This window comes from Chelon labrosus (assembly GCF_963514085.1).
Source record: "Chelon labrosus genome assembly, chromosome: 21".
NCBI lineage: Eukaryota > Metazoa > Chordata > Actinopteri > Mugiliformes > Mugilidae > Chelon > Chelon labrosus.
Genome location: NC_140354.1, coordinates 1,129,470 through 1,146,517, shown reverse-complemented (window position 1 = coordinate 1,146,517; position 17,048 = coordinate 1,129,470). Strand labels below are relative to the sequence as shown.

The window sequence follows — 17,048 nt, the reverse complement described above, 5'->3', positions numbered from 1 at the left end:
GAGCAAAAGAGAGTGAGAGAGAGCGAGAGAGAGAGAGAGCGCTTTGTGAGTACAGTAAGTGTATTCTTTGTGGGTGGTCATACGCATACAGTACAAATGTCAGTTATAACTTTTCGGAAGGAATATGAATGTGTGTGTGTATTGTGTGTGTTCTGGGGGTGGGGATGGTGTCCTTTTTTCCTAATGTATGTAATTTCCCAAAAGACGTGTCTGTGCTGAATCATACACAATGTGTTATTAAAATGTGGCAATTAGCAAGGTTACAGAAGCTGATAAGGGGAGAAGGATATTTGATTTTGTCTGGCTGGGGAGATTAAACTATAACACAGCAGAGCGTTAATATGCCCTGTATGTGTTCTTGAATTAGGTTAGCACGAAGTTTACGGTCTCATTTTCACACTAAACCTTACAACTTACTAAACAAAAAAAAAAGAAGAAAGAAAAACAGTGGGACAACAGGGGAACTCTTTACCTGAGGACACGAACAAGAAGAACAATTTGCTGAGTTGTAAAGAGGCCTATACACAGAATCCTATTTCTTTTATATATGGCTCATTTGATCTCTTTGCTAAGACATAAGACACGTTTATTAATCCCACATATGGGAAATTACTATTCTGTCATATTCAAGTAGAACAAAGATAGTAGAAGCCTGTTTTGAAAAAGAGATGATGTTGTTTAAGATGTAAAGTAAAACTGCAATATTTTTCTAATAATTACTCCATATTTGATTGAAAATAGTATCAAGACAAATAAATGTCAAATAAATTCAAATACTAGAACTTATAAATGCGCTTCCATGGTCATTTTAATCCATCATTTTTGGAAGCATAAACTCGTAAATATGTAGTATTGAATGTCCCATCTTAAGTTTTGAAAGACTCACTGGGATATCAATTCGTTTTATTACCGTAGTTGTGAGAACTTCCACCACATTTTTTGGAACTTTTCCTGAGTTTTATCGTCCCCTGTCACTAACCTTTCAAATCATGCTGCTGGCATCAAATTCAGAACAGAACACCTTTTTGAGCATATATATCCTCTTGGTGTTCTGCGTTTGTAAAATGCAATGTAAATCTGACTCATTTTCTGTCATGATTCCCTTTTGGGCCAGCTGGACATCAGCTGTTCTCACCGCTAATGCTAAACTGAAGTTACTAGCGAGTTGGGCTCAACTGATAATCATGAAAACAAACCGTTTGTGGTGTGACGAAGCAGTTTGGAACTCAAAATCACTGATGGGGAATGTGTTAATAAAAGTAAAAATGCTGACTTTGTAACGCAGGAATTCATACGCATGAAAGAGGCTGACGTTTTACACTTCAAAGTCTGTTTACAGGTTTAGGGAGTACTACTGCAAATGTAGAAAAAAGTCTTTTGCGGTTCCAGGGAGAGATGCATGGACCTGATGCAATTTGAGCATCAGCTGGGCCAAAATACAAGTCCAGAGATGAAAACTAAAACAACAGCCAAGTTTAATTGTGGGTTATACACTACAATATACCATAAATATAGAGACCAGAATAGTATGTGTGGTTTTATATAATTGATTTAATAATAATAATATAACATTGATTTTAGTTTGGTTTGGCTATATGAGTTCTTTTTAAAGAAACAAGAAAAGAATGATTCATTCAAACATTAAACAAATATCAAAAGTTTCTTGGAAACAGGGGGACATCAAAACACTGGGAATTTCAGAGGGATGTAAATTGCCATGGCTACAGGCCTGGTTGTTAATAACAAGCCTCTTGCTTCAAATGAATATAAACAATGGAGAAGAGCTTGCTGGTTGGGAGCACCATAAAAATCTCCGGCCACACAAACACTGTCTACTTTACTTGAAGGGCTGGGAACCACAAATGTCACTGAGGTAATAAGTGCTCACTCCATCTAAACAAAAGGAATAAAAGGATAGAGAAAAGATGGCAGAAACAGAGGAAGAGAAGAAAACGAGAGAGGAACGAGGGAGGGAGAGCAGGTGTGTGTGTGTTCAAGTGTATGTGTGTGTGGGAGGCAAAGTGACAGGCGATGATTAGCCTTACCAGAGGAGGATATGTGGGAGGGAGTGTGTGGGAGTAGTGGGGCTGGTGAGAGAAAGAGAGAGTCTGTCTCTTCAGGCAGAGATATACACAATATGCAAGTGGATTAAAAGAGCACTTATACTATATAGACACATCCAAATGACACACGGTTCATCTACAGGAAATCCACACAACCGTGTGAGTATAAAGGGTATGAACACACGCATGCACATATAACACACGCAAGGGTGGATTCATGTGGGTTTATACAGTGTTGCAAATAAATGAATTAGGACTGAAGCCAGGCTATGGCATGTGTCGATATGTTGATAATGAAAACAGTACCAGCAGAAATTATTTCACAAGGTAATCTCATTATTTACAAGTGTGTGTGTGTGTATGTGTGTGTTAAAGACAAGAAGGGAAAAAGGGAGGAGAGAGGAAGAAGGAGATGGAGAGCAGCTGGCGACTCTTAGGTGTGTAGGTGGGACCATTTGCAGCTCGTCTCTTACGGAGCCTCTGTGGAATTAACAGGCATGAAAGTAGTGCAACAAGAGCAGGAATTCTTGCGCGAGCTTGAACTAAATGTTTATCTTTAAAGAAGAATTTGGCCAATCAACTCAGTGACAGCATGCCAACACATCAATCATATGACTGATCAGCCGATGTCAGTAAAAACTCACGGAAGTAGTGTCTATTGTTACCTCAGACGTTTGGTATTACCCCTGCAAATAGTTTGACTGGAGCTCAGACTTCAAAGAGTAGCTGGAAAATAAAACACCAACCAACCAATACCAATCCCTTGGGAACCAAAGCAAAGAAGTGTTGGGTGTAGCTGGTCCACTGTAGTAGACACAGGCAGTGGAAAAACAGGAAGTGATATTTTTAGCTAGATTCATTTTTCCATTTTCATTCTGTTGAAAGATTCATTATTTGGTACAGTCTAATAAAAATGTGCAAAAACAGACCTATATAAACTGAGTAGATCTTTTGACCAGGTCAATAAGTCTTTTCAAATATCCAGGCCCTTTTACTGATGTTCATTCAGGCAGGGGCTCTGTCAGTAAAATTAGTTTTCAGTTCCCTCACGCTTAGTTTTGACAAAACAACCGAAAATGCCAATATACTTCCACACATGATACTATATGCACGATTTCCAGATTTGGCAGTTTCACCTGTCTCAAGAACAAACAAACACTAGCAGTCCATAAAGAAGCTTAAAAGACATTTAAGAAAATCTAACCATAAGTATAATTTAAAATGTTTAAATCCTTACTGTTAGAGTTAAAGTGTAGGTTGGTGCAAGAGTAGACTAGACTTAGATTTAAATAACATTGACCATCTTGTGACAATACAATGTTCTGCTGGGAAACTTTTGGATCTGGCATTCATGTGGGTGTTACTTAAACATGTAGCACCCACCTAGATCAGACCAGGCACCCCCACCTCATAGCCATCCCCAGCAGGATGCAGCCTGACACAGACATACGCAAAATGGCTTAGGAACAACTCAAAAAAACATGAAAAACAGCACAAGGTGTTGACCTGGCCTCCAAATTCACTAGATATGGGGCGGCTGTGGCTCCGTAGGTAGAGCGGGTTGTCCACGAACCAGAGGGTTAGCGGTTCGATCCCCAAGGACACTTGAGCAAGACACTGAACCCCCAGTTGCTCCCAGTGCGTGGCACTGGTGTGTGAATGTGTGTGTGCTTGTGTGAGTGAATGGGTAGATGTGTCTGTGACTGTAAAGCGCTTTGAGTACCAAAAAGGTAGAAAAGCGCTATATAAAAGCAAGGCCATTTACCATTTACCATTACTAGATCCCAAACTGATAGATCCCAAACTGATCAAGTATCTGTAGGATGATCCACAGAGGCCCCTCCCCTCAATCCATAGGTCCCAAAGGCCCTCGCACTAACAACATTCTGTAGCCAGACACCACAGGACACCCTCAGAAGGCCCATGTCCATTCTCTGTTGACTGACAATATTAGGAAGGTGGTCATAATGTTATGCCTGATTGGTGTATATATCACTCTCTTCGTAACCTGTTGAGCTGAGGGTGTTTGGTGTTTAAGAGCCTACTACTCAGTGGGTTGGAGGTAATGCTGTACCCTCTCAAATCAATAGAAAACCTCACAGAAGCTTCAAGATACAAGGATAAAGAGAGAAAGGGATAGAAAGATAGACACAGAGGTCGTTTGCTGAATAAAACATCCTGAGAACACTTTCATCTCAGTCCCTTTTGGTTAGGTTGGAGGAAACCCAAACTGGGAACAAAGGCCCGTCAAATCAGCAGCTACTTCTACGCAGATCAAGCAGTCGAAAACACAATCAGTGGAAAGGGAATCTTTTCAAACAGCAGCTGATTTCCCATGAGCTGGGGACAGCAAATACAGACACACAGAGGCACTTATCACCTAGGAAACTATTCACTACCAGAGGAAAGGTGTCACTTCTCCAATTGACCTCTGTGTTTGTAACCAGAGCACACACATGTCCAGACACACCTAACAGACATGGCGTACACACATCATGACTCTCGCTATAAAAATCATTTTCTAAAATCTAATCTTTAACTTGGATGAAAACATGTTACCATCACCTATACGGTTGTAAATTCATGTCTCCAACTCCCTATGCACTAAAAATACTGTAGTTAACCATGCCTTTTCTGCTGACGTTCATTATTGAAAGTAGGTCCATAAATTGAAAAAATGTACTGCATTTCCTCCAGGGAAACACAACACAACACACTTCCTTAGGATCAAAACATTTTGTAAAAATTCCAATTCAAAAGATACCTCCTGTATCAGACCACATTTTTCGGTGAATGACCCGCTACACAGAAAGCTAATGTTGGATGATGTGTGTGTAAGTGTACAAAAAAGTCATGCTCCTATTGAAGGCCAATGCCAGCCAGGACAACGACAAAGAGGAAAGAAAATTTGTTTTTTAGTCACTTACCCAAGTCTTTGGATCCTTGACTTTCACTGGCCAGTTCACCCATTCTAACCAGAGCATCAAAGTAGCCTTTGGCAGCAAATGTCACACCTAGCAGTAAAGAGTAGAAAAAAGAATTGTGTCGTTATTAAGTAAAGGTTACAGGATGGAAAAATATGGCATACAGTTCAGCTTTGCAGAAACAGTCAACAGTTTTCTTGGCAGCGACATCTTTTTAAACAATCTTCCTTACTCTGATGTTTCTCCGATGCTTTTGAAATAGTGAATCACAGCATGTTGCCATCATAAAATAAGACAACACTGATGCTGCTACTTATCTTGTACATGCATGATTGCAAAGAAGAAGTTATTTTCTGACAGATAATCCGTCAGACTGCAAGCCAAACCAGTACAAAATGTAAAGTAGCTTATCATAATGTGTGAGTGAATAGGATTTACATTCAAGGTTTCTGAGTCAATTTTGACAACAGTTTGGAATATAGATACAATGTAACTGGGTGGTAGAGTATTTAGATTTGTCGTTGTGTTTTAAGAAAAAAAGGAGCAAAAAAGGTGCAATATTAGGCCTGAGAAAGCACTGCGGTCCCACCAAGGAAATAGCAATGTCATGCTGTTAATCACACGCTGTTAACCACAACTGGCCTTCTCCCTCTTCCATCCCATTCATTCTTCTTTGTCAAAATGTCTCAACAACAGACACAGCAGGGATGAATGGTAGTGTGACACAGGTAGGATTAAGGATCGAACACCTAACATAGACGAGGATTCAATCTGCTAGGATGTCCCTCAGCAAAAGCGAATGTCCACGGGTTTTAGGTTTTGGAGTTTGTTACGGCTCACACTGCACAAGTGTGTGTTCCTAAAGTGGGTGTTCCTATTACTTGCTTATTCACTGCCGCACAAAGACTCAAGGGTCGCTAAAGCAAGATACAGTACAGATATGTCTGTAGCTTTGTAGACACATGTACACTCGCTTGTGTACACACACAAAGGTTGACTCTTGGTCTAGATCTTCAGCAATCACTAAAACAATCAATGAGGTCATTCCTAATCAGCAGCCATATTCTCTTTTTGCAGAGACAAATATGCACCCCTATTGTTCCAGCTGCTGCTGTTCTGGCTAACAAAGGTCTCACACGGCTGTGTCCGTTTCCAGCGATTTCTGCCTGACTGCCATACAGTCCTCCACCAATCAACCCATCTTCAGTGAATAATGGCCAGTGCTTTTGGGGGTGAATTCAACAGCAGTCCCGGTGACAGATGGGCCTTGTGTCTGCAGACAGCTTGTCCTTGCCAGCCTATTGTTGTAAATGTGCCTCTCACCTGGCAGCTAATTCTAGCAGACAGATGCAACCACTATGCGAAAGAGGAAGTCTCCCAGGCTGGAAGCCTCTGAGCTCTGCCTCAAGACTGAGATATATGCTAATGCTAATCCCAATTACAGCTGACTCAGCGTTGTGTGTTTCCTTCCACTTTTGAGCACCTGAGAACTGAAAGCCTTCAGAGTATCATAGCTGAGTTCATGTCATTATGCCAAACAGATCTACGACCTGCCTTGATGTGGAAAGAGTGTGTGAATGCACTGGACACTTTTCTTGCTGACGCTGCAGCTGTAGCATGTGAGTTAGTGCGCATTGTGCAGTTTAAGGCTGGTTGAGCAGATAAGCTGGATCTATGCACATACTTCTGTCTAATGAAATATGTGGTGAGGGGTTCACAGAGACAGCCTGAGAGGATTACCATGCATCTATGACTGCAAGGCAGACAACTGGTAGGGGAGGGGCTTATTTCAGAGTTCACTACTCATCCTTCACTTTAGTAAAGGAGGGACTTGTTTGAGAACTTGCATAACAAGTTCCAGGCCGCGTTAAGTAGGCAGCTAGATTAACTCAGCATTTGTTGCTTTTCCACTTACCAAGCACTGTTTAATTTATTGATTGACAGCTGTGTAGGAAAACCCATTCCGATTTACCCCCTGCCACCCCTCACCCCCTACCCCCCACACCACCAAATCACAGCAGCTTATAGTCCCTTGGGTTGAGCCAATTCTGAAAAGTGGGTCTTTAGTGGCTCAGTGAGCCCCTACCAATCTGTCTCCTACCTACACCAAGGCCAGGATTAATTCTATTTCGAATAGCTATGCCCTCAGTGAGCTGTTGCCATTAGGTTTATCCCTTCATTCATGAGCACTTCTGAAGATTTTGTTCCATTGCCTGCACAAGCCTCTCTTAAATCCACACCCACAGTAAATAATGAGATCTGCTCTCATTTTTCTTCAGAAACAAGCAATCAAGATGGAGAAAAGGACAAGAAGACGGAGAATGACAAAGTCCAATTGTGTAGACATTGACTGCGGGGCTGGACACATTGGATCTCCATGCTTGCTACTGTATAAAGCTTGTCTCTGCACTGTTTAGACTAGGCTAGCACAAACTTCGCAGGCCAATTGCCAATTCTGTGCTCACCTGACCGTGAAGAAGATTAAGCAACAGCCGGAAGCCTTCACAGTGTTTCGTGTCAAAGAGTGAGACAGCAGCAGCTGGACTATGAGAGGGAATTTGTCACCAGAAGCAGAGCTGGATGCCAAGCACCACCAAAACAGTTGCTGGATGGTCCCATATCGTCCTGATGGGCTGTTTGAACCACTCCTCCTCGAATGAAGAAGTGTAAAGGGTAAGGAGAATCACCCCTTTCGGCCCCTGGACCTCAGCAAGTCTAATGAGCTGGTTCCTCTCAGTCACTCTACTTTTGTACTCATACTGCCACAGTATGGCAGACACAGCCCAATCAATTTCTCATATCTTCTCTTATCATAGTCTCAAAATGACTGTCTGAATACAAGAGGCTGGATGCTATGCATTTGCAGCAACACAACCAGCTCTTTTTATTTTGCTCTCCTCTGGGCTATGGTGAATGGATCGTTTGGTGGAGGTGAAAAAAGCCAGTCTGTGCACATAAACTCTCTTGAGTGCTGAAAGCTGTATGCATGTCAGACATCTTGTAGTGAGGAAAGACAACAAGATGGTAACAGAATACATGAACTGCCAGTGCAGTGTACACTCTGAACGTTGTCTGGAAACAGCCAGGAGCCTTGTACACAATTGTGCAGCGGACCTGATGTCTTGCAGGGGTCCAACCCACTTCGAGTAGAAATGTCATGTTGTGAGGAAGACTCTAAAAGGCACGAAGTGAATCCATCTCCAGACAATTGGAGACCATCCCTGTCTACCATTAACTTGTATGCTGCTGCAATCTCATACTGTCATCTAGGCTTTAGGGTGAGAGGCTGTTTTTTGTACTAGCCAACTTATCATGTGCTCTTTGGGATTTGTGGGAAAACCACTATTTGGGCCCTCCCTCTTAAGGTGCAACCTAAAATAGCGGTCAGCTTAGCTAGTTTCAAGGGATTCGTGTCATCATTCTACCCTTCTTGTTTTACCGCCAGAGAAGAAGGGAGTACAGCTATTTTACAGCCTAATTCCCCTTTTCAAGAATTTTCCATGACCAGACCTTTTAAAGTGATGGTTATCTTTGCAGAGGCCTTACCACCCCGCCCCACAGCAATCAAGCAGCAGCAATGCCTCACCGGCTCTGTCCAGTGTGCACTCTGTCTCATTATGTTTTACGCATGGCCAACGTCACACAGATGCAATGATTGTTTGTTTACTACAGAAGACACTCACAAGGCATGTCACTGTCAAAACAGTGTCTGTCTCACAGATGCAATGCTATCACTAAAGCCTACATTGCAGAGCCTCTGCAGAGTCCTTGAGTACTCCACAAGAGATTTATCTTTGTCCACAGCCCTCCTCAGCGGGATGACAACAGCTGACATCTGCGCAGCAGCATCTTGGGACTCTCAACTCCCTTTCATTCATGTCTACCTGCACACTGTATCTGTGATCCTGCCTGTTCGGTCCAGATTCTCTTTTTTAAACATGCTAATCCAGCTACGGATTAGTGCTGTACATGAGGGCCATCATGGTGTAAAACGTCCCATTCTCCCACAGCAACTGGTGTTTTGCATGTTTTGCGAGTGTCAAAATCTGTCTTTACTTGGTAAATGCTCAGACATTTCTTATTAAAATTAGCATTTCTGGACTTCTTGTGTTGCTTCAACATCCAACTATGCAATTGAGCAAGTAATTAACTATATGAAATAGGATGTTGGTTACAACATAACATAACTACATATTCTGTAAGTATACGTAGCTGCAGCCTGCTAAGCTGTACACTAACCCCAACCCTAACCTATAGTATGTTGAAGCTGAAGATGAAGGTGGCTTAGTGGCACCAGATCTCAGATCAAGCAGTTATCTTATACGGTATATGCGTACTAAAGAGATGCAAAGGGGTGAAAGAAAAACTTTAAAAAGGAAAGCTAAAAAAAAAAAACAAAAAAAAAAACAAAAAAAACAACAAACGACATTGCCCATACTGACAAAATCTGGGGTTAAAGTACGTAACCCTGTTTTTATGTGCCAGGACAGAAGCATAGGTGGCAAAGGCAAAACCCTAATGACTAAATTAGTTTGTATGAGGGCAAGATAAGGACTGCCCATTTGACATGAGGATAAATATTGTTCTTTCTTAGTAGGACAAAAAAAATCCTAGGTGGGTAGACATGGGGAGATACAGTGTTTGATTTGGTCTAAGCGTCTAAATATGCAGCAAAACAAGAAAAGAGAACAAAATTAGGAAAAAAAGACTTACTGGCGAGGGCCTTCTCATAGTTCTTCCCCATGGCAACAAAGTTCCGTAAGCAGGGGTTGAACTGCTCCATGATGGTCTGAAAGAGATAATAAAAGGTTTCACTTATCGTTACAGCAGGGTCAAGAGCAGCGAGGACCTAAATCATCATTCTCTTTGACTTTTTGGCTACCTTTTTCTTCCTCCGGGTACACCAAATCTGTCTTATATAGAGTTACAAATGGGAACCAGTCTGAACATTGCATCCTAAAAGATGTTCCGTTTCATATACCACTGGGCACTGTGATCATGTTTTGGCTTTTAGTGTACCTTTGCAAGATGCAAGAGTCTTATAATACACAGCAACAAACACATTTGCATTGTAACAAACTGAGATTATACTTTTGCTATTGCACAAATAGTAAATGATGTTACTGAATACCTATAGAATCGCACTGCACTCTGAGCTGTGTCAGTCTAAATACAGAGAAAGCATGTTGTCTGACATTTCTCAACACCATAGTTTCCTTGGCTTCTCTTCTACCTCTCCTTCCTCCTCCTCCTCCTGTGCTCCTCCAGGGCTTCCTCCAATTAGCTGGCCCTCAGTCGGATAGTCAGGAATAGCCAGGGGACAGAGAGACAACCACAACACTGCTGCAGCAGCAGTCCTTACCATCAATACTGCAAGAGAACACTTATTTAATCTATTTCTAGACTGAAACCACAATGTGGCAAGATAATATGGCATGGTGCCACTGATGTCAGCCTGAAACAACCTTACCAGCTCATCCTGAAAATCACATGCCCTTTATCCTGAGTAGAACTTCGGCATTTTTGCCTTTTCCTTTATCTTGCCGTCTGTCTTTTGTTTATACCAAGAGCTAAGAGTTGTGTAGGACTGGCTGCGGTGTCAGGAGATGTAGTTCAAGAGGCTTTAGGGCAACACAGCCCACCTACAGTAGGAATACTAATGAGCCAGACATACACTGCTGATACTCTAATTAACAACTGGAACTATATTGCTTCACCTCTCTTTGACAGTGTCAGCATAATGACAAAAAAACTGCAATAAATCACTTTTGAACATAATAGATGCAGTTTGACCAGTAAACTGGGTTTAATTAGAGCAGTTCGCAAGCATTCACATTAAAACCCAAAACAGGATCGTTTCCATGAATACAACACATGAGTGTTTTCATTGTCAATTGATCCAACCATTTTGCTATACTCAATACTTTCTAACCGAGTACAATTTTTGTCTATAAAAATTAAAAATGAAGGGACACTGTGTATAAAGTATGCTTTAGCCTTGATTGTGTTCAGAGAGTAAGAAGAAATGAACAGCAGTAAGTAAAAAGGCATGGTAGGAGCTAATTTGACATACAAAAAAAAGAGATGAGATAGTTTCTTCTTACTGCATTATGATTAGACATTATAATGTGACTCTAGCTGATAAAACTAACAGCCACGTTTGTGGATAATTTACTAAGAAGAAAAAGCAATTTTTCTTTTTCTATTTTTTCACCCGGCCAATATGCAGTCAAATGTCGCTTAGTCAATTTCAAAATTACAGGTAAAAGGTTATTGTTCATGCACGCAAGTCTTCTGTATTACCACAAGCATGAATGCAAATGATGCAAGTGTCATATAATACAGAACAACAAACTCATTAGCATTTTAACAAGCTGAGATGATACTTTTGCTAGGGCACAAGCAGTAAATTATGTTACTGAAGACCTACAGAATTGCACTGCACTCTGAGCTGAGTCAGTCCAAATGCCTGACATCTCTCAACACCATAGTTACCTTGACTTCTCTTATACCTCAATGTGCAGTAACCTGCACACAGATATTATAAGTAACTGTGCATGTTGAGCCCAAATTAAGAACAGGAAAATTAGATGGTGTCCAATGGTGTCTGAACTAATTGCTCCATGACTTTGCAATTATTTTAACAGAGGTTTGAAAATCTGTAGTCTTGCAACAGACTCAATAACTAGCTTTGTTTTGTGAGCTCGTTATGAAACGTATCCCTGCTTTCTCTGCCTTGAGAAGATTAAAAGATATCCCCCAGGACCTCACGAAGGAAGTGCTTATTCCTAAATGAATCCTTGCTCTGCCCGCTTTCGACGTAAAGTGCATCTTATTGATGAGGATAAGGTCACACGGATTTATGCATCACAAACACACACACGTAGATGTGCATGTACTTGTGCATACACCTACAGTACAATAATACAGGGCTTCATAATAATGAGCGGCGGTGTTTTAAACTAGTGGGAGGATTACATAAAAAAACAAGGCAGAGTGTATCACTGCAGCACACTCTCCCACTGAGGAGGCCAAAGGTAGCTGACACAAGCCTGGCTGCCCTCCTTGCAGATACTGTGCACACAAAAACACTCGGTGACCCACTGCCACTGAATACACACAGAAACGCATGTAGTTATGGAATAACTTTACATAGAGAATTACATGATTAGTCACGGATATAACTATTACATAAGAGAGAAAAATTACAGTGTATTTTAACTGGCATGCAGTTAAGAGGAAGTAGAGAAGAGAAAATAATAATAATAATAATAAAAAAATACAATAACTGTAAGGTGGTTTCTTTCTGAATCTCTTCCCATCGTCGCTAAATTTGTCATCCCAGTTCTCTTGTACTACATTGTTATCCTAATTGTGGGAGCTAATTGGGAAATGGGGCCATGGAGACACTTAAGGTTGTGTGGCATGGAGAGAAGGAGAGAAAAAGGAAGGGTGTGCGAGAGAGAGAAAGAGGGAGGAAGATGGAGAAACACAGAGTGAAAGAGAGACAGAGAGTTGAAGCAAGTGACTAGGTAAAAAACTGCAGAGATGAAGAATTCTAAGAATCCTGAACAAAGGTATGAAATCATGTATTATATAACCATTCCTATTCAAACAGTCTCTGTATCATCTCTCAATTCCAGAATTAATTAAATATAAAATACAGCACAGCTAGAGAATAATCTTCTCCTATTCCAACAGGGAGAGTCTGCGCATGTTATCACTGCCTACACGGAGAATGAATGAATTCATTATCAGCACTCAGGGCGAAATTAAAGTCGACAATTAAAATGGGACAGAGAAATGTCTCCTGCAAAATAAATCATATCTGTCTGACACCCATTTGTGTTGCGAGGTGAAACAGGACGACCATAGAGAACTCTGGAGGAGAACGGCTGCAGATAAGGGAAAACATTATTTTAAAGGATTAAAATGATGTCTCCCAGCGGCCTAGCCAAAGGAATTTCTGAATGATTGGACATTGCAATCGCAACAAGGTCAGTGTATCTGAGGTTGACAGCAGATTCAAATTAGGGGATATTCTTCCATCTCTGCTCATTCTCTTCTCCCCTGTCACACACACACTCGCACCTACGCAAGCAGCCATAGTAATGACATGCAAAGGGGGCAATTTGAAAGAAACACCAGCTGATTAAAACCAGGGGGAATGACACATAATCAGAAGCCAGGATGCTATCATCTGTTCCTTCATGCCCTCCCCTCACTCCTTCCTCCTGGTTCCCTCTTCTATGTACACAGCAACTCACCACAGGCCTGAAAATGGCCAGAATCAAATGCACACTGGAGGTGTGAATGCATTTGTGAGAGCTGCCCCGGTGATAAAAGCCACCAAAGGCAGCCAAGGCTAATGATGTAATCACGGGGAAATGTAAAGAAAGTGGATAATGTGTGGACTGGCTTATATCAACCATGCGGTTAGCCTTAGGAGCAGTGCTGGTTCGATTTTTCTCAGTCAGGAGCCCAACCGAGACCTACAACATTTAACTGTGCTAACAGCAAATAGCTTGTCTGCATGGAAGTCTCCAGCCTAGCTGGAAACTGAATTGTCAGGAATGCTGGATGGTGACACGACACATCAGGATAGGTGTTTCACCACCTCCGCTAAACTGTTTCTTAGGGAAAAACCTGTTTTGCCCAAGCAACTGCACTGAAGCTTCATCCATGTACTGTTTGTACATTCATTCATTCATTCATTCATTCATTCATGTTCTGTAACCGCTTGTCCTGTAAAGGATCGCGGGGGGGCTGGAGCCTATCCCGGCCGTCAGTCAGCCTGGATTCGAACACGGAACCTTCTTGCTGTGAGGCATCAGTGCTAACCACCACGTCTTTGTGCTGCTCTACTGTTTGTACAATGTATATCCATGCAACAGCCTTGTAATTAAGAAGGGAACCGCTCTTCTGTTACATCATGAATGTCTATTATAATGCAGTGTTAACTGACAAAACTAGTATGAAACATTCACCGAAAGAAACACTGGAATCAAGCCTGCAAGCCTTAGTCTTAGAAAAGAGAAAGTTAAATGCAAAGCTTTAACACTAGGAGAGGTTTGGAGTTCTGTAATCCCACAGCCAAACAAAAAAGCTCATACAGATAAGTTTGTAGTGAAGGTAGTAAAGAAAATCTAATCACAGCTTCAGCAACTCACATCCAAACATTTCAACTCTCTAACTTTACTGGATTTGCTGTCATTGTTCTCTTCATACTGAGAGCACTTGTAAATATCAGTACTGGGAATTTTATACGAAGGGGCAATAATAACGTGCAATTAGCAAACATGTGGTATTAATGGAAAGGAATCAATAGAATCTATCAGATGTTATCCACCATTAACTTGACTATTTTCTCAAAGGTCAGTCAAACTTTACATTTGTTTAGTGTATCTCTCTAATTCTGAGTTCTACTCCAACATTTGTCCATTTACCAATGAAGCTGGTTTCACAGCACATGGCAAATTGTTCCTCTTACTGTCACCAGTGCTAGATAGTTAGCTACACTGGCAAGACAACAGCCCCTTGTGAAAGGTTGCATTCCAATTCTTATTACATTTCTCAAGAAGAATGTCAATTCAATATTAAAATGCGCTAAAAAAGTCACTGTTTTGACCTGTTTCCTTAAAAGGAATGGTAATAAAGTTCTTGTTAAATCCAATCATCTACCGAGCTATGGATTTAAATCAGTTTCCAACAATACAGTGACATTATCCTCAGTTATCAAGAAGCCCACACAACAGCAGGGAATGCGGAGTACAAGAAGTCCCAACTATTACTGCAGAGCTACTGAACAGGTGAAAGGACAACGGCCAGCTTCTTACTGCACAGAAGCTGAAAGACAAATCAGAGAACTTTCTAAAGTACACATGTCCTATCCTGAAAACACACACAAACAAGTTCATGCTTATTTCAGAGCAAAGTCCAGGTATACACTTTGAGTGGATGCCATGACGCCATTTCTCCTTCCTGCATACCTAAAGCCTTACTAATACTGCAGTAGGCACAGCACATGCTTTTAGGGGAAGCCAAGGTGAACATCAATTCTGAGAACACCATGTGAATACTTGTGTCCTCTCCAAGTTCCGCAGAAGGGAGCAAAGATATCAACATTGTGAGCAGAGAGAAACCTGGTACAGAACAGATGTGCTCCTGTTCACACAAACATGCATAAATTAAGTAAACAGGCAATATACATAAAATAGACTTACATATTCCTTTATTTGTTGTTAACGCAGCATGAGCTTTTTTATTATAGATATGAATGATGCTATATCATGCATGCAGTTCAAAGTTTTTTTAAATGTAGCTCTGCTGGAATCAAGGGGGGAAGATTTTGTCTCCTTGATAAACAACATAATGAGACTTATTTCTGTAGATGTGGAAACAGGACTTTTATGATTTCTGTTCAGTCCAGCAGGCCTCACAAAGCACAGGTTATTACAGCTAATGCTAACTTATTAGTAGCGTGTGTCCAATTATGGGCTGCTATCAGAGACCACATGAATTATTCACTAAAGGAATGAAGAAGAGCGAAACACAACCACGTATATTACTCTCTCAATTTTGCATCAATTAATATTCTTTCTTCTGCACCTTTTATAAATATCTTCCCCATATATTAACATAAACTGAAGAAAAACTAATTCATCAACGTGCTTATCTTACTAATTTTGTGAACTTACAGGCTCTTTCATGTTACCGTTATTGAAACAGGCACCTCACTCTCTGGAATGTGTGACACATGGAACGACATGGAATATATCTGTTGGCTAAGTTTACACTGAAACGGAAATACTGGTCCATCATTTTTAATAATCCCTCATTAACTTAGAACAAAGAGAGTTAAAATCAGCTGTCTGTGTAATGCGTCTATAAACTTTCTCAAGGCCTGCAACACATCAATCACAAGCAATCCAATGCTTTGCAGAAACAAACTGGTCAACAGTGTTGGAGAAAATGTTAGGACAAGAGCCAAAAGGCATGATATGAGACAGTTTGACCCCACCTCTCAAAAAAAGTACTTAGTCTTTTCTCCATCTTTAAACTGCATTGTCTCCTGATCAATGAATAATTTGCTCACCGGAGAGAAACTATTTACTGTGCTTCTTCGCATGGCTGTCATCTGCAGCCAGTGAATCCCCGCTTCCAACCCCCACCTGCCTTCACCGCGGCATCAGCCACTCAACTAACCCAATACAGACACTAGTTACCACAGCAACCAAGAGCCAGACTTATTTGCTAGCTTTAGTTATAGGACCAGCAAATATGTCCTTCTTTTTGAGGGAGAAACCAGAGCCTTTCTCTGATATCACTGAAAAGACAGACTGTGATTTCCCCAAATGACAGAAAAATAAGCAACACACAGTGTTCAGGTTAGGACACATTCCTAGAAATATGTTATGAACGATATAGATACATTGCATAATAATGCCACTGCTGACTGCTTTTTCACATTCAGCCCAAAAGAGACAGAAATCTGTATTTCTAATGCTCCACAACTATAAAATTTAAATGCATGAAAGCAACATGAATGCTTTTCATTGTTGTTTATTCATTTCATGCTAATGCACCTCAGTGAGATTGTGAGGAAAAAAAAAAAACCCTATACCCTGCTAGTTACGTATGTATGCAAAGAGCATTATTTTTCCGATACAAATGACAATAAAATAAATAAACTGGAAGCGCCAAAGCTTTGAGTCTGTAGCATTCATCAACACCCCAATCAATAGCAAAGTTTGGCTGCATAGAACTGTTCTCAGGAAAAGGAACATTCTGACCGTGCGGATATGCATGCAGGATTTTCTGCCGTCTGTACAATGAATGACTGGTTTAGGGCTCAGTGGGACACTGCGGTTCCCTGCTACGCTACCCTAGTGGGTGTAGTGTGGCTAATGCCACAGAAATATAATTGAATCAAGTGGGGACTCAAGTGGCCACAGGCATGTTAACTGTAGTCCATGACCCATAAATGCAAGGCCATTGTCCAGTGCCACAGTACGAACTGAATGTTTCTGTCTTTGCCTCTATGCCTCTTTCAGTCTGTGTA

At 41.1% G+C, this 17,048-nt stretch overlaps 1 protein-coding gene across 5 annotated transcripts in view; it reads right to left on the bottom strand.

Moving 5' to 3' along the window:
- The window catches only part of LOC311507116 (BAR/IMD domain-containing adapter protein 2-like), a 54,886-nt gene that overhangs the window by 30,519 nt on the left and 7,319 nt on the right, over positions 1 to 17,048 (bottom strand). For all 5 annotated transcript variants that reach the window (XM_084571332.1, XM_084571330.1, XM_084571331.1 and 2 more), the window contains exons 2-3: positions 9,701 to 9,776; positions 4,991 to 5,077 (exon numbers count right to left, since the gene is read on the bottom strand). In XM_084571332.1, the coding sequence (XP_084427458.1) occupies positions 4,991 to 5,077; positions 9,701 to 9,776 (163 nt within the window). The remainder of the gene's footprint in view (positions 1 to 4,990; positions 5,078 to 9,700; positions 9,777 to 17,048) is intronic.